The following is a 27,526-nucleotide window of genomic DNA, read 5'->3' on the forward strand; positions in this document are numbered from 1 at the left end:
TGAACTTTGAAGACTTGGATTTTATTGTGGAAAAGAGAATAAGCCACATAATAAAATCATGAGACTTGGAACGAAAAAATAAAACAATAATTTCATTGTCCAATGCCATGGTTTAACGTGTTGTATGTATATTGTGTTTTCGGTTCTAGCCACAGTGGAGGAAGTAAGTCAGTGGGAGTTTTCTTTGGCTTTGTGAGAGAGATGTGCAAGTCTGTGAGGTTGGGTTCTTGAACCATAACTTTTCACTAATTTGTTTTTTATTTTTTTCCCAAAGACTCTTCACTGTTCTTTACTCATTACTCCATGAAAGTTTTTTTACAAAGTAGATATTTTAAGGCATGGGAGTCTTTGGGCGTATTTCATACGCAATTTCTTTTTTCTCAATTAAATTGCAGTCTCCGAAGTCCTTCTTGATCGATGGTCCCCATTAGCATTAGTGCCAATTGACTCAAAAAGAATCGAAATTTAGAAGATTGGATCTTTCCGTCAAGAACTGCTTGCTGTTCAGGTTTAGGAAGAAGAATGTATGTCTCTATTTCCAAAAACCCTCACAGCTGGCTGGTCCATAAAATATATGGTTAATAATAATGGACCACTTAAATTTGAGAAGGGTTGGAGAGCCCACTAGGAGTAATAATTGGCCTGAGAATGGGTGGATGTGTATTGCAACATGAGTTTTAGGTGCATCATTCAGGATTGAAGATTTACACAATAGGTTTTCAATCGAGAGGGGTGGAGAGCCCGGTAGGAACAATAATTTTAGGAACCAAAAACCAGACGAAATAGTAGGTATAAAGTAAATTGCCCAATGTTTCCAAATTAGTCCAACTTTGCACCTTTCCGGCATAAACCGTAGAGGTCGTATTTCTTTGGGTTGGTAGTAATGGAATGGTTTCATTATCTAAAATGAAGAACATTTCCCACCAAAGGATCAGTCCAATAATACCACTCTGTAAAACTTATTCTTTGTTTTGAAATATATGTAGGGCCACAACGACCCAGGTGAAGTGATAGCCACTCCCAGGTCTCGTTGGCCTTCTGCCAAGCACATACAATGATCAACTAATAACATCCAATCAAGCTCTCCCAGGTCTCATTGACCCAGGTGAAGTGAAAACCCCAAAAGTCTTCCCCTCTCCCCTTCTCCCTTCCTCACTTGGACTCAAAAGAAAAGTGATGGTAGAAGAGATCCGAAAGACCTATAAGAAAGGCACTGCCCATAGGTATAGCACACAAACAATAACCATGAGATCTTTAACTTCCGGTAAAGTATTCTTTATGGTTTATTGCCTTACCTTGTTGTATGTTTCATCACCACATTGGGTTGCTTCTGCTACTTCTACTACTGATACTGAAGCAAAGGCTCTTCTCAAATGGAAAGCCAGCTTATTTCAAAACAAAGCCCTTAATATTCTCAACTGGTACCCTCCCGCTCATAATGCCAACAATTCTTCCACCAATCCAAAAGCAAATACAATCCCGTGCACTTGGACCGGTGTTTCATGCAACACAGCTGGAAGTGTCAACAAGATAAACCTTTCCACTTGTGGTATTCAAGGTACGCTACATGAATTTTCATTCTTGTCCTTCCCTAATCTTGAATATCTTGACCTCCGGATGAATAAACTCTTTGATGTCATCCCACCTCAAATCAGTTACCTCTCCAAACTCGACTATCTTGATCTCTCTCTCAATCAATTGTCCGGGAGAATCCCACCAGAAATCGGACTCCTAAGAAATCTTACCCTTCTCGATCTCCATGAAAATACATTTTTTGGGGATATTCCCAAGGAAATAGGCAACATGAAATCTATTGAGGAACTATATTTGTATAAGAATAAAGTCAATGGTTCAATTCCAAGATCATTATGCAATCTAACAAGACTTGCCTATCTTTACCTCTATAAAAATCAACTTTCTGGTTCTATTCCCAATGAGATAGGTAATTTAAAGTCTCTAGTAGATCTACAGTTGTCCTCCAACACTTTAAGTGGTCACATCCCTCCAAACATTGGTAACTTACAAAAATTAAACACTTTGTACTTGCATACCAATAAACTCTCTGGCTATATTCCCAAAGAGATAGGGAACTTGAAATCTCTTATGGATCTTAATTTGGGTGATAATCAATTAAGAGGCTCAATTCCAAGATTTTTAGCAAATATCTCAACCCTTACCAATCTTTCCGTCTTTGGTAATCAACTTTCTGGCATTATTCCCAATGAGATAGGTAATTTGAAGTCTCTTGTATATCTACAGTTGTCTTCCAACACTTTAAGTGGTCCCATCCCTCTAAGTATTGGTAACTTAAACAAATTAAACACTTTGTACTTTCATAACAATACACTTTCTGGTTTGATTCCAAAAGAGATAGGGAGCATTAAATCTCTTGTGAACTTAGGATTGAGCGGCAATCAACTGCACGATTCAATTCCTACTTCATTTGGTAACCTGAGCAACTTGGAAATCTTACATCTACGGGATAACAGACTTTCCGGCTCCATTCCCCAAGAGTTAGAGAATCTCAAGAATTTGATTCAATTGCACTTGGATACAAACCAATTGTCTGGTTATTTGCCCCCAAATATTTGCCAAGGTGGAAAGCTTACAAACTTTTCAGTATGCAGAAACTATTTGACTGGACCTATTCCTAAAAGCTTGAAAAATTGCACAGGCTTAATAAGAGTTCGTCTTGATCAGAACCAATTTACAGGCAATATATCTGAAGACTTTGGTGTTTATCCGAATCTTGATTTTATGAATATAAGCAACAACAACTTGTATGGAGAAATCTCACACAACTGGGGACAATGCCCAAAGTTGACAACCTTGCTAATGGCAGGAAACAACCTTACTGGTAGCATCCCACCTGAGATAGGAAATGCAACCCAAATTCATGTGCTTGACCTTTCTTCAAATCATTTAGTTGGGTTGATCCCAAAAGAATTCGGGAAGTTGTCTTCATTGGTGAGGCTGATATTGAATGGAAATCAACTTTCAGGTCGTATACCGTCAGAAATTGGATCATTAAATGATCTTGAATATCTTGACTTGTCAACCAACAAATTCAATGAGTCAATTCTGAGCGTTATAGGTGACTTGGTCAAATTGCACTACTTGAATTTGAGCAACAACAAGTTGGCTCAAACAATTCCACTTAAGTTAGGGAAGTTAGTTCAATTGAATGACCTGGATTTAAGTCATAACTCACTTGAAGGTAGGATACCATCAGAAATGGGTAGTATGCAGAGTTTGGTGAAACTTGATCTTTCCCACAACAATCTTTCGGGTTCCATACCATCAAGTTTTGAAGAGATGCGCGGCTTGTTGTACATTGACATATCTTACAATCACTTGGAAGGTCCCCTTCCCAACATCAGTGCATTTCGAGAAGCTCTGCCAGAAGGATTAAAAGGGAACAAAGGATTGTGTGGCATAGTTAGAGGTTTGCCACCCTGCAATGCACATGGCTCAAAAAAAGACCAGAAGTTCCTATTCTCACTTCTAGCAGTAATTGTTTTTCTATTTGCTTCCTTTACTATTGTCTTTGTAATAGTGCAAAGGAAGAAGAAGCATCAGGATAAAGCACAAAAAAACATGAATGAAGAAATATCTTTTTCAATTTTAAATTTTGATGGAAAGTCAATGTATGAGGAAATCATAAGGGCAACAGAAGATTTCGATCCCACATATTGCATTGGGAAGGGAAGACATGGAAGCGTCTACATAGCAAGTTTGCCATCTACCAATGTAGTGGCTGTGAAGAAACTCCATTTGTTGCAAAATGACCAGAAGAATCTTCAAAAGGAGTTCTTAAATGAAGTAAGGGCACTCACAGAGATACGACATCGGAACATTGTGAAGCTCTATGGTTTTTGTGCACATAAACGACACCCATTTTTGGTGTACGAGTATCTTGAAAGAGGTAGCTTGGCCGCAATCTTGAGCAAAGAGGAAGAGGCTAAAGAGTTAGGGTGGAGCAAAAGGGTGAATATTGTAAAAGGTGTAGCTCATGCCTTGTCTTACATGCACCACGATTGCTTGCCACCGATTGTACATCGTGACATCTCAAGCAAGAACATTTTGTTGGATTCTGAATATGAGGCTTGTGTTTCAGACTTCGGCACTGCTAAGTTTTTAAATCCAGACTCAACTAATTGGACTGCTGCTGCAGGCACATTTGGCTACATTGCACCAGGTAATATTATCATATACAATTTCTCTGTTCTCTGTACCTATGCATAATTGATACATGATACAATTTCTTCTATGTGCTTTTTCTGAGCAGAGCTTGCATATACAATGAAAGTGAATGAGAAGTGTGATGTTTATAGCTTTGGAGTTGTCACACTAGAAATAATTATGGGAAGCCATCCAGGAGATGTTTTCTCATCTTTATCATCAGGGGCGTCATCGTCATCCTCAGCTGCATCACTTGCCCCTGAAATGTCAATTTCGGATGTTCTGGACCGACGCATCTCCCAACCCACAAAACAAGAAGCAGGGGAGGTGGTGTCTCTTGTGAAGATAGCATTTGCATCTTTGAATCCCAATCCGCAGTCTCGTCCAACAATGAAAAAAATTTCTCAGCTCCTCTCATCAACTCAGAGGCTACATTTGTCAAAACCATTACATATGACAACATGTGGTGAATTGCTTGCTGTTGATGGATGACATGTGCTGCTTTTCTGTATTTGACTTCATTTGTGTTTGCTTTGTTCTTATTATTCTTAGATGTTTGGCTTATTGTATTCTATTTCATGCCCACTTTTGTCTTTTGGCTCACGCTTTAATAAGGGTTATTGGTATTTAGATTTTTTTGTTGCTTATGTATGTATGTCTCATGTTACCACCTAAAGTATTATGAATTTGTTGCAATATTGCAATGTCAAACTTTTCGTTTATGGTTAATTACATTTTTGGTCACTGAATTTTAGCTCAAAATCAAATTTGGTCACCGAATTTCTATTTTCCCAATTTCATCACCGCATTTGCAATATTTAACAAATTCCGTCAGTTTGTTTATTTAAAAAATATTTAATATTAAGTTAAAAATAATTAACCCCAATATAAAATTTAATAATTTTTAAAAAATCATATCCCATTCTCCTCCTGTTCCGTCGTCAGCCCCCTTCCCCACACCTACCCAACAATACCCAGCCTCACCATCCCTTCTCCCTGCTCCCACCAACACTTAACCCCTTAGGCCTCCCAAACAGAAGTGGATCCGATATCCCCAAATTGTGTGTCCTCTCCCTGTACTTGTTCTAAATTTTCAACATCTGTCCTCCCACACAACAAAGCCTAACAATTTTAACTCATATTAAAAATAATAAGAATAAGCTTACGATTTTGGGGACTAAGCTTATTCTTTGTTTTGAATATGTAGGGTTGATTTCGAATAATTTGAGATTGAGGAGTATTGCCGTTGAGACAGTGCCCACGTGATCAGGTTTTCCCTCAAACCACGTACAATACATTTTCAGAAAAGGGTTTAGGGAGACTTTAACGAAGTTTTTCTTGATTTTGGAGACTATCAAGAGTTGAATATTATTTAGTAGGGAAATTAAAGTCACAGAGTCATTAAGTCTTTCTCTTTCTTTTTGTTTTGGTCAAACACAGGGTCACAAAGACTAGGGGGCTTGGTTTGACCAAAGGACAGATCACACGAAGGAACCAAACCGCAAAACAATAGAGACGAGAAATATAATTGCACTAAGAGTAGGTGAAAGTTGATTGGTGGAAGACCAATTTAAGTAGACGGGTTCAACCATAAAGTGTCCAGCACAAAAAAGTTTCTTATGTAACCTCCCCAAACCCTAAGGTGGAAGATCAATTTATCACCAATACAATAATTAACCATTACTTATTTTAATGAGAGTCTGAAAGCATGTGAAGCTAGCAGTAAAGCCATCACAGCCAATCTACTAAGTCAAGGAGTTCCCCACATCGATCACAAACCGATACCTGACATTAGATTTGGCAATTCGTGTTGGCGTATGCGTGAGTTCAGGAAAGTAATTTCCTAATTAGTGTAGTTGACTAATTCTTGTACAATTAGGACTTTGTTTCTTAGTTTATTTTGTTTCCTTGTTAAACCTGTAAAACCCTATGTAAACATATAAATAGCTCATTATAGAGATGAATAGAATTGAATCAGTTTTACCTAAACATATATTTCTACTTGGTATCAGAGCGGGTTGCCCACGTGTGAAAGCCCAACGGCCACACGTGCTCCACGTCACCCAAAATGTGTTGTCCACGTGTTAGGCTTGAAAATTCGCCACACGTGCGGGGGCGTGTGAGAATGTGAAAGTAAAGAGTCCTACATTGGAAAGTTAAGAAACCTAGCAAGGGCTTATAAGGAGTTGAGCTACTCCCCCCATAGCCAATTGGTTTTGGCTATGGGGGGAGTTCCTCGACCCAGGGGGTGAAGGACAAACCAGTTTTCAAGTGCACTCATTGTGGTGGTTCAAAGCACACTCGTGAACATTGTTATGAATTAGTTGGCTTTCCATCTTGGTGGGATCATTCTAAGAATAAAAGAAATGGTCATAAGGCACTCCAAGCCTCTGCTACTCCAGAGACCTCCCCTGTAAGTGGCAACAAATCAAATGAACATACTTCTGCATCTGCGTCCATGGCTACATCAGGTACAACTGGTTATGCATTGAATGAATGTTTCTTCCACCTCACCCACCAGTAATGTCTGGATTATTGATTCAGGCGCCTCTGATCATATGACATGTGATTCGAATAAAATCACATCTTTGTCTCCATCTTCACAGTCGGTAGTATCCAATGCAAATGGTAGTTCCTCTCCTGTTGTTGGAGAGGGTTCTTTATCCCTTACAGATTCGTTGCACCTGGATTCAGTACTTGTTGTGCCGTCATTGGATTTTAATTTGCTATCTGTTGCGCAAATTACTCATGCTCTTTTTTGTACTGTAACGTTTTGGCCAAATTGTTGTATTTTTCAGGACATCCTCACAAGGAAGATAATTGGTTATGGTACTAGAAGGGGCAAGCTGTATTTTCTGGATTTGGCAACAAGTGGTGAGACTCGGATTTCTCAAGCCTTCAAGACTAGTGGAGATCCGACCGAGAAAAATCAGAATTTTATTTGGTTGTGGCATAGACGGTTGGGTCATGCCTCCTTTGGATATCTTAAAAAGTTGTTTCCTTCATGGTTTAGTAAACTTTCAGATTTTAATTTTAAGTGTGATGTTTGTGAACTGGCAAAAAGCCATCGAGTTTCCTTCCCTTTGAGTATGAATAAATGTACGGTGCCTTTTTCAATTGTTCATTCTGATGTTTGGGGTCCTGCTCCAATTTCTACTTATTCTGGTGCTCGTTGGTTTGTTACCTTTATTAATGATTGCACATGTATGACTTGGATTTCTCTCTTAAAAACCAAGGGGGAGGTGTGTACCACATTTCAACAGTTTTACAAGATGGTAGACACTCAGTTTCATGCAAAAATTAAGATCCTTCGTTCTGATAATGGGGGTGAATTTGTGAATCATGATCTTTGTCAGTTTTTAGAAGCTCATGGAATTGAACATCAACGAACATGTCCATATACTCCTCGGCAAAATGGGGTAGCAGAGCGCAAAAATTGTCATTCGTTAGAAGTGGTTCGAGCTTCATTGTTTGATGCTCAAATGCCTCGTTCTTTTTGGGGAGAAGCAGTGTGTTCTGCTGCGTATCTTATTAATCGGGTTCCCTCCAGTGTCTTGAACTTCCAAACACCATTACAAGCCCTTCGTCAGTTTTGTGCTATTCATCCACTCCCAATTTGGAGCCACAAGTTTTTGGATGTGTAACTTTCGTTCATCTTTATACACATCAGTGCAACAAGTTGGAGCCTCGAGCACTCAAGTGCGTGTTTATTGGCTATGCCCAACATCAAAAAGGGTATCGCTGCTATCATCCACCTACTCAGAAGCTCTACATCACTATGGATGTGATTTTTCGAGAAGAAGAAATGTATTTTTCTGGGGGAGTTTAGGCACAGGCGAGTCCAGATACTGTTGATGATCTGTTTGACCTGGAAGGATTCGTTACTTTGGAGTCGTTATGTCATCTGACAGTTTAGGATACACTAACTGACTCGTCAGATACCACTCCAGAAACTACGAACGACAGTCTTGATGACCGGTCAAGGTTAGTCTGCTCACCCCACAACTAAGTCACCCGGTCAGGGGGAGAAGAATGATGTATTGATGCCCGTTTATGAAGTTTTTGTACCATTTAACCAATTATCTTCTGAGGTGTCTTCTGAACCTACAACCCAGGTAATATCCCAGAACATTGATGTTGAAGATTTATACCAGAACATTGATGTTGAAGATTTATATTTAATTGATTTGTTTTCAAACGATCCATCTAATGAGATACATCTACAACCATACCAATTACCTGTTCATAAGAATCGTGGTATCTTGAAGATTCAATATGAAGTGGATCCCAAAGCTAAAGTGAAGTACCCGATTAGTAACCATGTTTCCACTCATAGATTGTCCGCACCACATGCCATGTTGATCAAACAACTAGATTCTTTGTCTAGACCAAGCAGTGTAGAAGAGGCTTTGATGGATCCAAACTGGAAACAAGCGATGAATGATGAGATGCAAGCTCTTCAAAAGAATTTCACATGGAAACTTGTTCCTCTCCCAAGTGGCAAACGAACTGTGGGTTGTAGATGTATTTATACCATTAAGTTGAAGGCAGATGGATCGATCGAATGGTACAAAGCTCGATTGGTGGCAAAAGGGTATACTCAGAGATATGGAGTGGATTATCAAGAGATGTTTGCTCCAGTAGCAAAAATCAATATTGTACGAATCCTGATATCACTTGCTGCAAACTTGGATTGGCCATTACACCAATTCGATGTCAAAAATGCCTTTTTACATGGTGATTTAGAAGAAGAAGTTTATATGGATCCTCCGCCTGGATGTAACTTGAGTTCCGAATCGAAACACTATGTGTGCAAATTAAAGAAGTCTTTGTATGGTTTGAAGCAGTCACCTAGAGCATGGTTTGGGCAGTTGACAAAGTCTATGAGGGCATTCGGATATAAACAAATTAATTTTGATCATACTTTGCTCTTGAAGCATAAGGAAACTAAAATTATAGCTTTGATAGTATATGTTGATGATATGATCGTAACAAATGATGATCCTAATGAAAGAAAAGCATTGCAAGAGTACTTATCTAAGGAGTTTGAGATGAAAGATCTTGGTACACTTAAGTATTTTCTCATGATAGAAGTATCTAGATCACAGCAAGGTATCTTCTTGTCTCAACAAAAATATGTTATGGATTTATTAACTGAAACAGGGATGCTGGGGTGTAAACCAGTTAATACGCCTATGGAGGAAAATCACAAGCTTGGTGAGTGTACTGATCATAAACCAACTAACAAGGAGCAATACTAGCGCCTAGTTGGGAGGTTAATTTATTTATCACATACGAGACCGGACATTGCATATGCTGTGAGTGTTGTAAGCCAGTTTATGCACTCTCCAAGTGAAGTTCATAGATATGCAGTGAATCGCATCTTGAGATATCTGAAATCAACTTATGGTAAAGGGTTAATGTATTCAAAGCAAGGACATCTGGATGTAATTGGGTATACAGATGCGGATTGGGCTGGGTCCCAAACAGACAGGCGATCCACTTTAGGTTACTTTACTTTTGTAGGAGGTAACCTTGTTACTTGGCGTAGTAAGAAACAAAATGTTGTTGCAAGATCAAGTGCGGAGGCAGAATATAGAGGTATGGCACATGGTGTTTGTGAGTTGTTATGGATTAAGCATGTTCTAACGGAGTTAGGTTTTAAGCCTAAAAAACCCATGAAATTATATTGCGATAATATTGCGGCCATTAATATTGCTCATAATCCAGTTCAACATGATCGAACTAAACATGTTGAAGTGGATAGGCATTTCATCAAAGAAAGATTAGAAGACAAGACGCTTTAGTTCCCGTTTGTAAAGTCAGAAGATCAGTTGGCAGATATCTTGACGAAAGCAGTTTAAAGCCGAGTATTTCAAGACACGTTGAGCAAGTTGGACCTTGGTGACATTTATGCTCCAACTTGAGGGGTAGTGTTGGCGTGTGCATGAGTTCAGGAAAGTAATTTCCTAATTAGTGTAGTTGACTAATTCTTGTACAATTAGGACTTTGTTTCTTAGTTTATTTTGTTTCCTTGTTAAACCTGTAAAACCCTATGTAAACATATGAATAGCTCATTATGGAGATGAATAGAATAGAATCAGTTTTACCTAAACATATATTTCTACTATTCGTTCCATTGCAGTGTTAATGTAATCCATTCGAATCAGCTCGATGTCTGAGGTAATATTGTGCTTGGCACAAAAGTCAAGCATCTCCTGCGTCTCTTTCACCCCTCCTATGTCACTTCCTCCTACAAGCTTCCGCCCTGAAAGCCATGACAAGATTAGAGGATATTACAGAAACTGAACACTAGATTATGTTTCTAGAACACGTTACAGAATTTGAGCATTAGTTCATGTTTCTAGAGCCCTTTGCATTCTACTAGGATGGGGGGAGACAAGCACCAAACAAACATAAACACCACCAACAGAAAGCATAAGCAATTTGTTAATATCTGTTTGGAAATCAGGGATTGATCAGGCAATTTAACACTTCGTGTTTCTCCTGAATAGAATATTGATAAGTCCATATTTTACATATATTTTATGCCTCCTTTGCTTATTTATTTATTGATTTTCTTGGATTACATTGTTAGGTTTAATGTATTTTGTGAGACTTGTGTAGTTGGTCCATAATTAGAGGAATTTGACGAAAAGTTGTCAAATTGGACTCAAAAACTATTAAGATGTACGACAAGGAGTAATTGGAGACAAAGAAGATGTTTCTTAGAAGGCAATCAACTGGTCAAAGCTTAAAGGAGGAAGTTTGGTCAAATCCTTGTGGAATTTGGAGAAGCAATCAAAGAGATATTGGGAAAGATATTGGGAAACCTATTTTGGTAGTATTTGATTGTAACTAGGTTAAGGATTTGTGTATTATAAGTAGTATAGGGCTGGCTTCATAAAGGGGATCCATACTTTTCACTACTAGAAAATACCCAATTCTTGCAAAGAGAAGTCCTGCTGCAGCCGGCCACCTTGGAGCTTTTTGGGAGTTTTCGAGTTCATCTTCATGTCTACCATCAACCACTCTGTGATTCTCAATAAGTTTGTCATGTTCTAATTTCCTTTTTGCTAGGGCTACGATGCAGCCTAGCCATGAATACCTTATTTCTGTGTTTATGTTAATTTGATATTATTTTCCATGTTAAGTATCTTTTACCGTTCTTAATGCTTTGAGTGCTTGATCACCACTTAATTGAATTGATGCTTGAGTTGACGATAGGAATATCCAACTTAGGATTTTGCTTCTAGTAATTGATATAACAAGTTACTTGAGTGAACTGGAAGGTTAATCGAGGCTTGTGTAATTTCCATAAATATCCATAGAACTTAATGGGTTTCTACTTCTTAGTTCTTCATCTAGGCATAGAGTGGGACGGTTGTAGGAATACTTTTGGTATAGACAGGCATGTCATATTGAATAATTAAGGGAAATTTACCATTAACATGAATAATAATTAGGATTAATTGGCTACAGGAATAGGGCAGAATTGGCTATGGTGAAATCGGAACCCTAGTGCTCATACCATCAGTGTTTGCCGAATTTTGTTATTGTTTATGGTAGTTCATTCTTGTTAGTTACTTACGTAAATCAAATCAAAGCCTCACCATTCAAACATCCAGATAAAGTTTAGGATTAATCATAATCAGAACTCAGTTAATTAGTCTTAGTCTCTGCGGAACGACACTCACTTACCACTACACTATTTTGCTACGATTTTGTGCTATACAATTTCGATAACAAATATCCCCATCATAACGCCTTAGGCACAATGCCCGCGAAAAGCTATAAGCCTGGAAAGAAGTTAAAAGTTGCACATTAATGCATCCTCCTCCTAAATAGAAAAATTCAGTCTTTGTTGTTATATAAATAAATTTAAAAAAAAAAAAAAAAAACAATGAAGTGTTTGTGGTCAGATAGGCATACCCAAAACCTATGTTGCACCGATACTTCAGTTTGGAGGGGTATGCTCGTATCCGATACGGCTCCGATACGATACGGCACCGATACGGCTCCGATACGTATCCGATACGCCACGTGGCGTATCGTTGACTTATATGGCATGTTGACTTCTCGATACGGATCCGATACGTCCTCGATACGTCCCCGATACGGTAGCGATACGGCATCGATACGTCTGGGGGTAAAAACGAAAATATTTGCAGACTTTGGGGGTGATTTTGAAAGTTTCTAAAAATTTGGGGTTAAAATATAAAAACAAAAACTATAATTTCATATGCTGTCTGTCGAGAGAGGCTAGGTTTTTGGGTTTCCTTTCAACAAAACAGAGGCCAAACAAAAGAGTAGCTCCGTAAAATTCGTAAAGCAAGTCGGTTTGACGAAGATAATACGTGAAAACGCCGAAAGTACCGACAGCAGTATGAGAGACCACGTGAAGGTTTGGACTCGTGTGAAAAAGAAAGATAAGGTGTGGATTCGAGAAGATATTCGAATCCGATGTTGGCAGATTTTTATCTATAAATATTTTCAATCTAATTTCCTTCGTTTTCTGAAACGGTAGTTTTTGTAAGCCTTCTTAGAAACCTGCATACAATGGTGTCCTCTTCTTCTCACCCAAATAATTTCAATCTAAACGATGTTCCCACAACTGATAGTGACGCTACAGTTTGGCGTCCATCCTTTATATCCCAGAACCGTCATCTCACAGTTAAGGATTCTGTGATGATGAATGATGCTACTGCTGTCGTAGTAGCTAAGAATTTTCTTACTCCAATGGATGACCTGCTAATGACAGGGAGGTCTGATGAAGAGGCCATAGAGGACTCAATGGCTTTCAGCATTCAGTGTGCCGTTTCTGTTACAAACTTGGCTGATCGTTTGCGGGCTAGGGTAAACGAGGTTCAGCAGCTAGCAACTACAAATTCGTCTCTGCAGAGAAGGCTTCATGAGTCTCAACAAGAAGTGGAGAAGCTCAAAGGAGAGAACAACTCCTTGTTGAAAATGGTGAGCTCGTACTCCGATGATACCCTGAGAAGGTTGAACACGCTGCTGGTCTCTAATGAAAAAATTTCAGAAGACCACGAGAGACTCATGGCGAGGCTTAAGAGGCGTCGTCCTATTCCCTCAGAGGTTTCCCGAACTTAATGTAATTTTAGAGACTTTATAAGACCTGCACCTTCTATTTGTATTATGTTTCTGTCGTATTTTAATAATATAAGCAAGTTAAGTTCAGAGTTTTGATTTGATTCTTACGCGTAAGAGTTTTAATTGCGTAAGAGTTTTGATTATTGGTGAAACATCAATTTTCAAATTTTCTAGTTATATTATTTTTAAATATATAGATTATTTTAATTGCCGTATCGGTGCCGTACCCGTATCCTATTTTTTGGAGATTTGCCGTATCGGCGTATCGTATCGTATCGTATCGCCGTACCCGTATCCGTATCGGTGCAACATAGCCCAAAACTAAGGGAAAGATTGGCAACTCCAGGGGCTTGTCAGGCAAACCCAGCGTGACCAGCTTTCCATTCAGCTTCAGTAGACCAATTAATGGCGCCAGCGCATGAACTGCAGACACCGTGTCAATGATGTAATCCATGGTACCCATTGCTGCCTGCATAGATATAGATTACCTTCAATTTTGCAGGGTCACTTGAGAGGAGAAAAGAATCAGCTCCAAGTCTCTTAACGGCCTCATCCTGCTTTCCTGGGGAGGAACTGATGACAGTCACTTTCAAACCAAAAGCCTTACCAATCTTCACAGCCACATGACCAAGCCCACTAAGTCCTGCCATACCCAAATGCTTTCCAGGCTCAGTCATGCCATAATATTTCATTGGACTGTACACAATGATCCCAGCACATAAAAGTGGTGCACCCGCATCAGGGGCTAAGTTATCTGGAAAGCGGAGCACATAGCGATGGTGAACAACAATCATATCAGAATAACCACCATAAGTTTTTGTTCGGTCGTGATCGAGTGAGTTATAGGTAAATATTGTTCGAGGGCCGTAGTTCTCTAAGTCCTGGTCGCAGGTCTCACATTTCATGCAAGAACCTACTATGACCCCAACTCCTACACGATCACCTACTTTGAATTTCTCCAAATTCTTCCCAGCTTTGGTCACAACACCAACAATTTCATGCCTGGAAAATCAATTGAAAATGTTCAACACACACATGAATGATTTCACAGGAATAATAAAACGATCATTTCTGCTACGTTCTGCCAAAAGCAGAGAGATATAACAACCAATTCCCATACATGAATGCAATTTTTTATAAGATATTTGGTCATATGCAGAGGTAAACAGAATCAAAAACATTTTGAAATGCAAATATTTTTTTAAAAAAAAACACACAAAGATGCATGTTAAGATTCCAAATTTTTACAATGACATCATGCCTTATGCCTATAAAAAGATCCTTATCGAAATCATTTGCGTTTGATTTATAACAATCAAATGAATTTACTATAACTTATGTTTTCAATAGTAAGATTCATGACAGTCTAGATATTAAGACAAAAACCACATTGATCCTTGTGAAGTAGGCTTCCGTAAATAACATTTTCATTCAAACTTAACAGAGACACATCATATTATCTTTCATACAGAGTGACACGAGATTAGCATGTTACCCAGGTACAATAGGGTAGTTGGTGAACCCCCATTCATTCTTGACAGAATGCACGTCTGAATGGCAAACCCCACAGTAAAGGACCTTTATTGTTACATCATCATCATCAGCATTTTCCCTGCAAAACACAAACAACATCTCAAGTAAATAAATAAATGTAGTACAAAAACTGGGTGATCGATTATTTTAATGATTTTCATTTCAATTTTTTTTATCAGTCTTTATATTTGCAAGTTTTAGTAAAAGAAAATTAATCACCTGGGGAGTGATCCCCTTCTTATCCCCCTGAATTTCAAAAGCATTAAAACACTGAATTACAACAGAATGGGTTTATTTTGTTAACTCTCTTTTTATCATTTTGTCAAAGTAATCTTACACAAGTTATGGGTATAGCTGCTAAGTTAAGCAAAACCCATAAACAAAACCCACCAGAAATTCTTAAATCAATTACATGCTGTATTTTCTAGCATAGTGCAAGTGGCGCCACCGCACAGGGCCTTTGAATTTTTTTTTACTTTATATTATACTAGCCTCTCCGCTTCCGCGCCTGCGGGAGGCTTTTTTTAAGAAAATTTTAAATTTATTTTAAAATTTAAAAAGATAATGGGTAGTTGTGTTCCATAAAAATAGGATCCATTATTTGATTTTTCTTTTAATTTTAATTTTTTTAATATGAAAAAGTGTGAATTTACCATATTATCTTCGTTTAATTAATAATTTTAATTCTTAATGTTTGCATTAATCAAGGGCATTTTCTGGTATTTTGAATGTTTTACCATTCTCAGCCTTTTGCTTTATATAGATATATTAATATTATAAAACTGCATATATACTACAACGTGCATCGCATTGACGCATAAGTGTATTTGGTGGAGCTGGTTTCTAATATATAATTTCTTCTAAATAAATAAAAAGTACTTTCTTCCACTCAAAACAAAACCAAAAAAAGATTCATGCTTCTTTCTCTTGAACTCTTATTTTTTTACCGAACATACTAATATTTAACTTTATAAAATGAAAACATTAAAAAATTTATGAATTTGATTTGTGATTGTTATTAAATGCTAATTGATGATGAATTTTAGTTATAAAAAATTGATTTATGACATTAAGTCATTGCAAATATTTTTTTTTTAGTATTTTCATATTAGATTATGTGAGGGCTACAGTTTAAGTTTCGCTCAAGGCCCTCAAAATCTCAGGACCGGCCCTACGTTGGAGCAAAGCTTCCATCACATTGTGTAGGGCTAATCAACTGTTAGAAGCCAAAAAAAACAAAGAGGGAAACGAGTAAACAAAAAAAACAAAAAAAAAGTTTATATACTATTCAGTACCAATCAAGTTTGTAGGATCAGCCTAGATCATTTTCAAAGAAAAGAAAAAGCAATATAAAGATTATTACAAGAAAATAGGAAAGGTAAGTATAAACGATATACCTTCTAGAGAAACGAAATGGGGAAAGTATTCCAGAAGTGTCTCTGTTCTTCTGGTGATTTTGCCACTCTCTCTCTCTCTCTCTCTCTCTCTCTCTCAACAGAGGGTTACTGCACCATCAAGTGTAGGGAGAGGGACAGGGCACTCAATGCATACAACCAAATATTAGAAGAAAACTGAACCGTCTACAATAAATGCTCATATTTTTTGACTTTCCGGTTTCAATTTTTTTTTTATCATTTAAATGGTTTAGACAAATTTGAATATTACGAACATTTTTATCATTGATCTTTTTCTACTATTATATGGAGAAATATTTCTCTATAAAAATATTATGCATGGAAATATACCAAAGTGTACCCATCACATTATCTAATTCGGGGTCGTTTTGATACGGCGGATTTGTCATATACTGGATTAAATATTGGGACTGTCTTGAATTGACTTGGCATGTCATGAGTTATATAACACTTGTACTGCGTTTGGTGTATGTTTAATTGGACTAAGCCTAAATTTAAAAAAATATTTTTTTTGAAAAGTATGTATTTTTAATTTTTTTCTTTCTCTTTCCCCTTCTTCCTCTTCTTCCTAGTATTTCTCTCTGCTTCTCTTTCTTCCTCTCTGCATCTCTTTCGTCTTCTTCTTCTCCATCATCTCTCCTCTTCTTTTGTCTTTATTTTTTTAGAAAATTTTCTCTTCTCTTTCTCTTTTATTCCTCTTCTATTCTATCTTCTCTCTTTTTTCAATTTTTTTTCGAAAATTTTCTATTCTTCCACTTCTATTTTGTCTTCTCCTTCTCCTTTTTTTTTTTTTCCGAAAATTTTATCTTCTCTCTTCTCTCTTATCTTCCTCTTCTATTTTGTCTTCTCTCTTCTCTTTTCTCTTTCTCTCTTATCTTCCTCTTCTATTTTGTCTTCTCCTTCTTGGGTGGTTGTGGTTGGTGATTGCGTTTGGTGGTTGTGGCTGCCGCTTGAGGGGTCGCTAGTTGTGGGGAGCATGGGTGGGGTTGGTTGCTCGTCACTTGGGTCGGGACGGTTAGTCCCTCCTCTCCAGACAGGTTTCACGAAGAACACCTAAAGAGGTGTTTTTGTTGAGGATCGTATTAGTTAATCCCAATTAAAATTAAAACCAGATAAAACAAACGTGAAATAAAATCTTAACCAAGACAGTCCATACCTGCATGGTGTAACAAACACTCCCTTAAAGCACTCAATCCTAATTTTCTCTTTCCACAAAATACAACTATTCATATTCATGTGTACAATGTTTTTAAATATCTTCCACTAACCCTAAAAACTCCACTACTACAATAATGGGCAAAGTTGTTGGCTCTCTCTCCTCTCTCTCTCTCTCCCTCTTCGGCTGGGTCGCGGTTTCAATTTTGACCATACCGCTTATCTTCTAATTTTCGAAATGGAGGTTTTCATTTGTGGGATTTGTCGCCTAGTTGGCTTTTCAATACAATAGCCAATGATTTAAGCATTTTGATTCACATCTCATAAAAAAATCGATGGCTTAACAAAAAAGAGTTAAAATCAAATAAATAGATAAACATCATGTTTTTAGTAAACATTAAAATGGTTGTTATGATAATTGACTGAGTCTTATTTGTTCATTTGATTAATTTTTTTAATAGTGATTTCAAAAGAAAAAAGAAGAAGAAGAAGAAGAATGATTTAGATCATTAGATCAAGCTATGAAGTAATCGATTTTTTACTTTCCTTTTAATATGTTGAGAGTTTTGTCCTATATTGAAACATTAAGGGACCTAGCATGGGTTTTGTTTCCCTCTTTTTGGCCGGGTAGGCCGATTGAAGGAGTTTTTTCGTCCTTCTTCTTTTAGATTTGGCTTGGATGGAAAATGTTGGATTGTTGTGTTCGCACTTCTGACTTCTAACCAGCCGATTGATCGGCCAAGCAAGGAACCTCCTCTTGGCCTAGGTTATTTCACTTCCTCAGGGTCGAGGATGGTTAGGTTTCGTACATGTATTTTAGTATTTTTGAGATTATTAATGATAACGATGCAAATTAAATTAAAATATGCGATTAAACTTAAAGACGAGAATTGAAATGCGATAAAGTAATCAAAGCGATAAATAAACTTAAATCAAGCGAAGAATGAAACAAGAACGATATAAATGATAAAGGCAATAAAATAAAGCAATTTGAAATTAAATTAAGCTTAAAACAAATCCATAACAGTTAACAATAAAGCGATAAAATTGAATCTTAAGACAACGTAATGAAAAATACAAGAAATTAAACTTACACTAACGAAAGTGAAGAACTGATCTAGTCTACTTGCTTGGGAAATAAAAGACCTAGTCCAGGGATAGAAAATTGAAAGATAAAAAGTAGGTTTTTGTGTCTGATGTCGGGGTCGACTGCTCTTTGTCTAATGTAGTTTATATAGGGGCATTCGTCAGCTCATGGGCTGGCCATTAAATGGCCACAGGTCAACTTGGTTCAAAATCTTTTCTTGTGTGGTTTCCTAAATTCACGGAATTGATTCGAATGGGATCATCGGATTATAAATCTGATCACTTGATTATCTCCTCCTTAGGAATATCCCAGATTGACATCACTCCATTTGATTGCTTTCCTTTGATGGATCTCGTTGTGCGCATGAAAACATCCCAAAGTGTTGGGCCCACTTTCGTGGGTGGAGCTTGGGCCTCCAAGGACTTAGGCCTAACATCTGGTCAGACGATGTGGCTCCCAGAATCTCTAATTTTGATTGAACATAATCCATTGATATTGGGTGACTTAGAATTTCAATGAGTCCGTCTGCACCATATATATATATATATATAAACAAATATATATAAATATATAAATATATATATATAATATTATTATATAGATGATATAAGGCCATTAAATGGCCATCGGACTTTCATCAGACCTTTTGGATAAAGGTCTCTAGGCCATTTAGCCTTTTGAAGAAGCTCAGCCAAGATGATGTGGCCTCTTGTCCCTCCATATCAAAAAATATATTTGCATGGATCATTAAGTTTTTCCGGCCTAGACTATGGGCAATCAAGTCTAGTTGGCCAAATGGCCATTTGGCTGGCCAATTAATATTTTAATATTCTAAATTCTTTATGTTAGAATGCCATTTAACATGCCTTACCCCTCCAGCTGCTATCTTCTCAGCCACACTTCTCCAGCCAACTTAAAAGATCATTTTTGGCCATTTGTTCGTGCTAATATATATATATAATAATAATAATACATTATTATATTGTGCATAGACTTGGCATTCATCGATTCTAGCCCTCAAACCGCATGCATCCCCAGGCTACCAAAATCTCTTTCATTTGTTCACAAAACCATTGGCCTTAAGAAAGGGCCCCACCTTTTATTGTTAGGTGCTTAAGACCTCCAACTTCTAAGGGAAGTCACAGCCATCTAACTCCTCCAAGTCAATACCCAGCAACAATTGCAAATGGGTTTTGTGCTGTGGTGAAGACAAACGAGACCCACTTTCCTCATTGGGTTCAATAAACCTCAGCTGTCTCACCTCGCTTGTGGAGCTTTGTCACTTGGCTATTTTACTTTGAAGCTCACAAAGCAGAGCTGAAAACCCCACAGTGCTGTAACCACACAGGGCCTCAAATTTCCAATCGCATCGTTCTCAAGCCAATATCCAGCAACCAAGATTCCATGAAGAAAAGTGAGTTGACCTTCCTTCTTTAATCTTCAAGTTAAACAACAGCATCCCATTTTCCTTATATATATATATATATATATATATATATAAATCTAGCTGTTGGGCTTTATGAATACGATCGTGTCGCAAGAACTTAATTTGATGGGGTGGACTCAACCTGGCTGTTTTAAGGTCTCACAAGTGAGTGGTGAGTCAAATCCAAAATCTTGGGTTATCTTAGTTGATTATTTATTCCAAATCCAACTCATTGGATTTTATCGAACTTTTTTGCCATTTGTTTATTGGCTAGGCCTTGTGGAGCTGAATATCACTTGACTTGGTTGGAATTTGGTGACCATATACAAACAGGCTTATAAGTAGTTAGGCTACTCCATCCAATACCAATTGCTTTTCGTGTGGGACCTCAATTTCGTTCATGGTATCAGAGCAAGTTATCCACGTGTTGGACTCAACAGCCACACGTGCTCCCACGTCACCCAATATGTGTTGTCTAAATGTTAGCTTCAAAGTTCGCTACACATTTGGGGGCATGCTAACAATTTGTCCTACATTGAAGAGTTAAAGGAGCTAACATGGGCTTATAAGGAGTTAGACTACTCCCTTTATTGTTGATTGGTTTTTCATGTTATTAGAGTACGCTATCCTAATTTTAAAAAATATGAATTTGTGACATGAGGACTAAAACGTGATTTCTGCTCCGTGAATGTGCTGATATTTAGTGAGGGACTTATTCTTTCAAACAAATATGTTACGTATTTTTGAATATTTTCAAAAGTTATTAAGGATTAGAGAATAATTGCAAGGGGTTTGGACATAGCTCAAGTGGTTAAGACTCAAGAGCATTTACCTCTACATCCAAAGTCCTAGGTTCGATTTTCCAATATCACTTGTATCCAAAAAAGAAAAAAAGAAAAAGAAAAAGAGAATAATTGAATACAACATTAATGAACAATCTAACTACATCACTTTAAAAACAATAGATAACCGTAACACCTAAACAATCGAGGTCATTTAGACTCAAGGCCATCAAACTCAACGCTCACCTAGAACTCAAGACCATACACTTTAGATACCGATGATGGTCGTTGGATCCCTGATCTAAAACTCATATTGGCTTGTACATCGCTTAGCTGGTGATTCGGATTGTTTCCATGTCGACAATGAAACTTATCCCTATCGTCTCTGGCCGACCTTGACCCTTATTATTTTGAGGTTTTTTTTATCTTTTATTTATTCGTTTACATATTTATTCACGAGACATGAAAAGAAAACAAGCATTTTTTTATTTTTATTTTTTTGGTTGGGTCGAAGCAAATAAGTTATATGCATATGACCATACCATATTTCACATATTGCTGTGCTACTTAATGGTTCAAGGTCTACACTTTCTTGAAACTTGGATGTGTTTCCAACGAGACTCCATGTAAAGGGAGTCATTATGCTGGGCGTATACACCACACTTGAATGCATGAGATGTGCCTCCACGACCATCTGCCTCTAATTTGAGACATCCATCAATGTAAACCTTCACTTTTGCAGCTTCAACATCGTGAATCACATTCAACTTGAACCATTTGTCATAGATGTTTGGTACCAACACTGGACCCGTGTAGTACATGAGTGAACCATTGTAAACCCTAAGCATTAGAGTTGTGGCATGAGGAGCACTTGCTCCAAACACTTGCATTATGCACACACTTGATGTCCCATATGGTACATACCCATATGCTTCAAATTCCCACACCCCGGAAGAGTAATTGTATCCCTGCAATAGATACAAAGAGTTAATGATCTGTGAATGTGGACCATTGATCATGTTGAATTTTGACATAATGTAATGTGCGGTCTAAACAATTGTAACATTAGTTTGTTAAGAGAATCCTACTTGTATGGCAATCTCAGTACGGGGCATGGTTTGGCTGGTGGTAGTGTGAGGTTTGTCTGTAGAGTAGACCCAACATTTATGAATTCCATCGACGAAGCTGTAGCGCTGGTCTTCGGGGACATCATAAGGCTTCTGAATATGGTAGTATGATCTGTTAAAAGGGAGGGAGACAAAGCCTTGTGTAGGAACATCAGGTCCCCAAGCTAAGGCTTGGAGTAGAATGGGCTGAAGAAAGCTGATCATCAAGCAGAAGAAACCTAGCAACTGAAAAGAAGAGTAGTATGCCATTCTTTTCTGAAGAAGACTCTCGAAAATATTGAATATATGACAAGTATACTCACACGGAGCCAAACCACAATGTGAGACTATTCTTCAACACTTCTCCTCACGTAGATTCCTCTCTTTTAAAATGATAATACATGGAAGCAATTAGTCCAGGTGACTGTAATCATACTCTGAATGGTGGTTAAAAACGAGTGCTGTTTATAGAAGTAAAAACCGTACTGAATGTGCACTATTATATTAAAATTATAACAATATTACAACCATCACATTCTTAAGGGTTCCCGTCAAACAAAAACAAACAACAAAGATATAAAGAAACAATAAAATTTATATTTACAAACTTACAAAAATATATAGGGTAATGTTCTTTCAAAAGTCTAGCATGTGATGTTAAAGTTAACCTAACAAGCAATAGTCTAGAGTAAGAATCAGAACATTTCTATAAAAAAAAACACAACAATTATTAGTTTAGTTGGGAGTTCAAGTCAAGACTAGGAGTGGTAGGTCTAACCCAAAAGAAAAGGAAGAAAAAAAAACTAGACAGATGACAGGAAACAAAATCCAGAACAGTAGAGACAAGAAAATATAATTGGAAAAAAAGTAGGTGATAGTTGATTAAGATGCTATTGAGCATTAACGTCAACCGAAAAGGTGGAGATGAATTTAATTTGACAGCAGCTACAACCATAGCTGTCCAGGGCAACAGACTTTCTTATGCTGCCTCCCCTTCTAAACTTCTATCATAAACAGTAACTAAACATTGCTTGTTTATTTGTTTAAGAGAGCCTCTCAAAGCAAAGCATGTCAAGCTATCCCTAGCTAGCAGCCAAGGGCTCAAAGCCAACTAGTACTTGAGGACTTTTCGACATCGATCACAAACCGATACCCGACATTTGATTTGGCGAGTCGTGCCATAGCTGTTTTAATGTAATCCATTGGGATGAGCTCAATGACATGCCAAGATTAGAAAAAATAAGGACGTCCGCATTAGATGACTACATAAATCTACATTATTTTTTTCCAAGACTACATTAATCTATGTAGGGTAGTAGTCTTTTTCCAAATAAATGAAATTATTAATTGAGAAAGCATATCTAGTCTAGAGTTAATCTCACAATCTCGCAACATAACATGTAAAATTATTTGACAAGAGAATTTTTCCCTCCAAGAACACAACGTTTAGGATTGTGGGGCTTGGTTTAGTAAGGAAGTTAAAGTCACAGCGTCATGAAGTCTCTTTCATTTTTTTCAGTCAAACACAGGATCACAAAGACTAGGGGCCTTGGTTTGACCAAAAAAGAGACAGATCACGCGAAGGAACCAAACCGCAAAACAATGAAGACAAGAAATATAATTGCACAAAGAGTAGGTGAAAGTTGATTCACATCATAAACGTCAACCGAAATGGTGGAAGACCACTAGACGGGTTCAACCATAAAGTCTCCAGCACAAAAAGTTTTCTTATGTAACCTCCAGAAACCCTAAGGTGGAAGATCAATTTATCACCAATACAATAATTAACCATTACTTATTTTAATGAGAGTCTGAAAGCATGTGGAGCTAGCAGTAAAGCCATCACAGCCAATCTACTGAGTCAAGGAGTTCCCCACATCGATCACAAACCGATACCGGACATCAGATTTGGCAATTCGTTCCATCGCAGTGTTAATGTAATCCATTCGAATCAGCTCGATGTCTGAGGTAATATTGTGCTTGGCACAAAAGTCAAGCATCTCCTGCGTCTCTTTCACCCCTCCTATGTCACTTCCCCCTACAAGCTTCCGCCCTGAAAGCCATGACAAGATTAGAGGATATTACAGAAACTGAACACTAGATTATGTTTCTAGAACACATGTTACAGAATTCAAGCATTAGTTCATGTTTCTAGAGCCCTTTGCGTTCTACTAGGATAGGGGGAGACAAGCACCAAACAAACATAAACACCACCAAAAGTAAGCATAAGCAATTTGTTAATATCTGTTTGGAAATCAGGGATTGATCAGGCAATTTAACACTCCGTGTTTCTCCTGAATACGATATCCCCATCATAATGTCTTAGGCACAATGCCCACGAAAAGCTATAAGCCTGGAAATAAGTTAAAAGTTGCACATTGATGCATCCTCCTCCTAAATAGAAAAATTCAGTCTTCGTTGTTATAAAACAAAACAATGAAGTGTTTGTGGTCAGATAGGCATACCCAAAACTAAGGGAAAGATTGGCAACTCCAGGGGCTTGTCAGGCAAACCCAGCGTGACCAGCTTCCCATTCAGCTTCAGTAGACCAATTAATGGAGCCAGCGCATGAACTGCAGACACTGTGTCAATGATGTAATCCATGGTACCCATTGCTGCCTGCATAGTAAAAGCAGGAAACAACAAAATATTAGGGCAAAACACTAAATATTCTAGACCTTCTGAGAAGAGGAACCAAAAAATAAACATTATGGAATCAATCTGCAGAACAACGTATAATGTGGGGTCGTTGAGGTAGGCCATATCAAAGATCTGAGATTTGTTCACAGCATTGCACCTAGATGTTTCATTTCTTGTATTATTTACCACTAGCCTCTCAGAACTGGTGCATGAAGGGTGACTAACTAAACTGTTATTGACTTTGAGGATGACTAACTAAATTGATAAGTATTGAGGGTAGTGGGAAAGAAAGCTAAGAACGGTTATATTTTACTATAAATTTGTAAACTATTTCAATGGAATATTTTACTCTTGTTATATAAATTGTTTTGTTGTAGCCATTTCTTAAGTGGAGCATGTTAAGGGATTTTGTAAGTTTCATGGTTCCTCCTTGTAGATATAGATAACCTTCAATTTTGCAGGGTCACTTGAGAGGAGAAAAGAATCAGCTCCAAGTCTCTTAACAGCCTCATCCTCCTTTCCTGGGGAGGAACTGATAACAGTCACTTTCAAACCAAAAGCCTTACCAATCTTCACAGCCACATGACCAAGCCCACCAAGTCCTGCCACACCCAAATGCTTTCCAGGCTCAGTCATGCCATAATATTTCATTGGACTGTACACAGTGATCCCAGCACATAAAAGTGGTGCACCCGCATCAAGGGCTAAGTTATCTGGAAAGCGGAGCACATAGCGATGGTGAACAACAATCATATCGGAATAACCACCATAAGTTTTTGTTCGGTCGTGATCGAGTGAGTTATAGGTAAATATTGTTCGAGGGCAGTAGTTCTCTAAGTCCTGGTCGCAGGTCTCACATTTCATGCAGGAACCTACTATGACCCCAACTCCTACACGATCACCTACTTTGAATTTCTCCACATTCTTCCCAGCTTTGGTCACAACACCAACAATTTCATGCCTGGAAAATCAATTGAAAATGTTCAACACACACAGGAATGATTTCACAGGAATAATTTCTGCTATGTGCTGCAAAAAGCAGAGGGATACAGCAACCAATTCCCACACATGAATGCAATTTTTTTATAAGATATTTGGTCATATGCAGAGGTAAACAGAATAAAAAACATTTTGAAATGCAAATATTTATAATAAAAAAACACACAAATATGCATGTTAAAATTCCATCTACCAAACAACTAATCCACCAAATATTTACAATGACATCATGCCTTACGCCTATAGCAAGAACATTATCGAAATCATTTGCGTTTGATTTATAACAATCAAATGAATTTACTATAACTTATAATAGTAAAATGTTTTCAATAGTAAGATTCATGACAGTCTAGACTCTTATTAAAGACAAAAACCACATTGATCCTTGTGAAGTAGGCTTCCGTAAATAACATTTTCATTCAAACTTAACAGAGACGCATCATATTATCTTTCATACAGATTGACACGAAATTAGCATTTTACCCAGGTACAATAGGGTAGTTGGTGAACCCCCATTCATTCTTGACAGAATGCACGTCTGAATGGCAAACCCCACAGTAAAGGACCTTTATTGTTACATCATCATCAGCATTTTCCCTGCAAATAACACAAACAACAGCTCAAGTAAATAAATACATGTACTACAAAAACTGAGTGATCTATTATTTTAATGATTTTCATTTCAAATTTTTTTTTATCAGTCTTTATATTTGCAAGTTTTAGTAAAAGAAAATTAATCACCTGGGGAGTGATTCCCTTCTTATCCCCCTGAATTTCAAAAGCATTAAAACACTGAATAACAACAGAATGGGTTTATTTTGTTAACTCTCTTTTTATCATTTTGTCAAAGTAATCTTACACAAGTTATGGGTATAGCTGCTAAGTTAAGCAAAACCCATAAACAAAACCCACCAGAAATTCTTAAATCAATTACATGCTGTATTTTCTAGCGAAAAAAAGAAAAAAAAAAACTACATGGTGTGTAAAGAACGTTGGAGCAAAGCTTCCATCACGTTGTGTTAGGGTCTAATCAACTGTTAGAAGCCAAAAAAAAACAAAGAGGGAAACAAGTAAAAAAAACAAACAAACAAAAAAGTTTATGCACTATTCAAGTTTGTAGGATCAGCCTAGATCATTTTCAAAGAAAAGAAAAAAGCAATATAAAGAATATTACAAGAAAATAGGAAAGGTAAGCTTGTACGATATACCTTCTAGAGAAACGAAATGGGGAAAGTATTCCAGAAGTGTCTCTGGCAGCCCACCCGAAAGCCTTCTCTGGGTGTTCTTCTTCCGGTGATTTTGCCATTTTCTTCCTCCCTCCCTCAAATTCTCAATGCTCAATGCTCTCTCTCTCTCTCTCTCTCTCTCTCTATAGACAGAGGGTCACTGCACTATCAAGTGTAGGGAGAGGGACAGGGCACTCAATGCGTACAACCAAATATATACAAGAAAACTGAACCGTCTACAATAAATGCTCATTTTTTTTGACTTTCCGGTTTCTATTTTTTATCATTTAAATGGTTTAGACAAATTTGAATATTACGAACATTTTTATCATTGATCTTTTTCTAATATTATATAGAGAAATATTTATCTAAAAAAAAAATTATGCAGGGAAATATACCAAAATGTAACCCATCACATTATTTCAATGCTAGCAACCTTCTCTCTAACATTCTCCTTTGGACTTTCTCTCTTTTCTTCGTCACATGTGTCACTTTTCTTACACTAAAAATAATGTCATTAATGCATCCTACAAGCTAATTTTTGTTTTCCAAGTCTTATCCTTATTAAATGTATTGATTGTTTTTCTTTTTTACAACTTTGTTACCACCTTATTAAAAAAATTAAATAAGAAAAAACTCCCTTGGGTTATCACCTTATTAATTCAGTACGTTCATCGGGTAAGTATTTTTTGTCGTTAGTTTATAAGTATTAATGTAAATTCGTACTAACGCTATTAATTTTGTTCTCGTTAGGGATATTTGTAATTAGCGATTTGTGGAGAACGATTGACACGGTATTTTATTCGTTTTATATATTAAAAATGTTAAAGTTAGTTTGTTATGTGTACATTTTTTTTGTGAAGT

The 27,526-nt window shown here is 37.2% G+C and overlaps 3 protein-coding genes and 1 pseudogene across 3 annotated transcripts; 1 reads left to right on the forward strand and 3 right to left on the reverse strand.

The window, feature by feature from the left end:
• The first annotated feature begins 1,245 nt into the window (after nucleotides 1–1,245).
• LOC117630335 (probable leucine-rich repeat receptor-like protein kinase At1g35710) lies at nucleotides 1,246–4,674 on the forward strand. Its single transcript, XM_034363073.1, has 3 exons — nucleotides 1,246–3,445; nucleotides 3,623–4,198; nucleotides 4,289–4,674. The coding sequence occupies exons 1-3, from the start codon at nucleotides 1,246–1,248 to the stop codon at nucleotides 4,672–4,674; spliced, it is 3,162 nt and encodes a 1,053-aa protein (XP_034218964.1).
• A 1,253-nt stretch (nucleotides 4,675–5,927) lies between these two features.
• Nucleotides 5,928–16,630, reverse strand: LOC117630336 (annotated as a pseudogene).
• Nucleotides 16,631–20,806: 4,176 nt separating this feature from the next.
• On the reverse strand, nucleotides 20,807–22,199 carry LOC117632421 (citrate-binding protein-like). The gene is made up of 2 exons (XM_034365885.1): nucleotides 21,780–22,199; nucleotides 20,807–21,659 (listed from the first exon to the last, which is right to left on the reverse strand). Exons 1-2 carry the CDS (start codon nucleotides 22,065–22,067, stop codon nucleotides 21,267–21,269), a joined length of 681 nt encoding a protein of 226 aa, XP_034221776.1. The 5' UTR covers nucleotides 22,068–22,199; the 3' UTR covers nucleotides 20,807–21,266.
• Nucleotides 22,200–23,400: 1,201 nt separating this feature from the next.
• LOC117630922 (probable cinnamyl alcohol dehydrogenase 9) lies at nucleotides 23,401–26,845 on the reverse strand. Its single transcript, XM_034363790.1, has 5 exons — nucleotides 26,645–26,845; nucleotides 25,920–26,033; nucleotides 24,885–25,398; nucleotides 24,263–24,416; nucleotides 23,401–23,850 (listed from the first exon to the last, which is right to left on the reverse strand). The coding sequence occupies exons 1-5, from the start codon at nucleotides 26,740–26,742 to the stop codon at nucleotides 23,651–23,653; spliced, it is 1,080 nt and encodes a 359-aa protein (XP_034219681.1). The 5' UTR covers nucleotides 26,743–26,845; the 3' UTR covers nucleotides 23,401–23,650.
• Between the last annotated feature and the right edge of the window lie 681 nt (nucleotides 26,846–27,526).

Source organism: Prunus dulcis, chromosome 6, assembly GCF_902201215.1.
Source record: "Prunus dulcis chromosome 6, ALMONDv2, whole genome shotgun sequence".
In the NCBI taxonomy this organism is placed as follows: Eukaryota; Viridiplantae; Streptophyta; class Magnoliopsida; order Rosales; family Rosaceae; genus Prunus; species Prunus dulcis.

Coding starts and splice junctions, on each gene's coding strand:
- LOC117630335 (XM_034363073.1), top strand. CDS start 1,246: ATGAGATCTTTAACTTCCGGTAAAGTATTCTTTATGGTTTATTGCCTT. Junction 3,446..3,622: donor ATTGTGTGGCATAGTTAGAG/GTTTGCCACCCT, acceptor TATCTTTTTCAA/TTTTAAATTTTGATGGAAAG. Junction 4,199..4,288: donor ATTTGGCTACATTGCACCAG/GTAATATTATCA, acceptor TTTTCTGAGCAG/AGCTTGCATATACAATGAAA.
- LOC117632421 (XM_034365885.1), bottom strand. CDS start 22,067: ATGGCATACTACTCTTCTTTTCAGTTGCTAGGTTTCTTCTGCTTGATG. Junction 21,660..21,779: donor GTACTGAGATTGCCATACAA/GTAGGATTCTCT, acceptor TATCTATTGCAG/GGATACAATTACTCTTCCGG.
- LOC117630922 (XM_034363790.1), bottom strand. CDS start 26,742: ATGGCAAAATCACCGGAAGAAGAACACCCAGAGAAGGCTTTCGGGTGG. Junction 26,034..26,644: donor CCATTTCGTTTCTCTAGAAG/GTATATCGTACA, acceptor TGTTATTTGCAG/GGAAAATGCTGATGATGATG. Junction 24,417..24,884: donor GTGACCCTGCAAAATTGAAG/GTTATCTATATC, acceptor TTTACTATGCAG/GCAGCAATGGGTACCATGGA.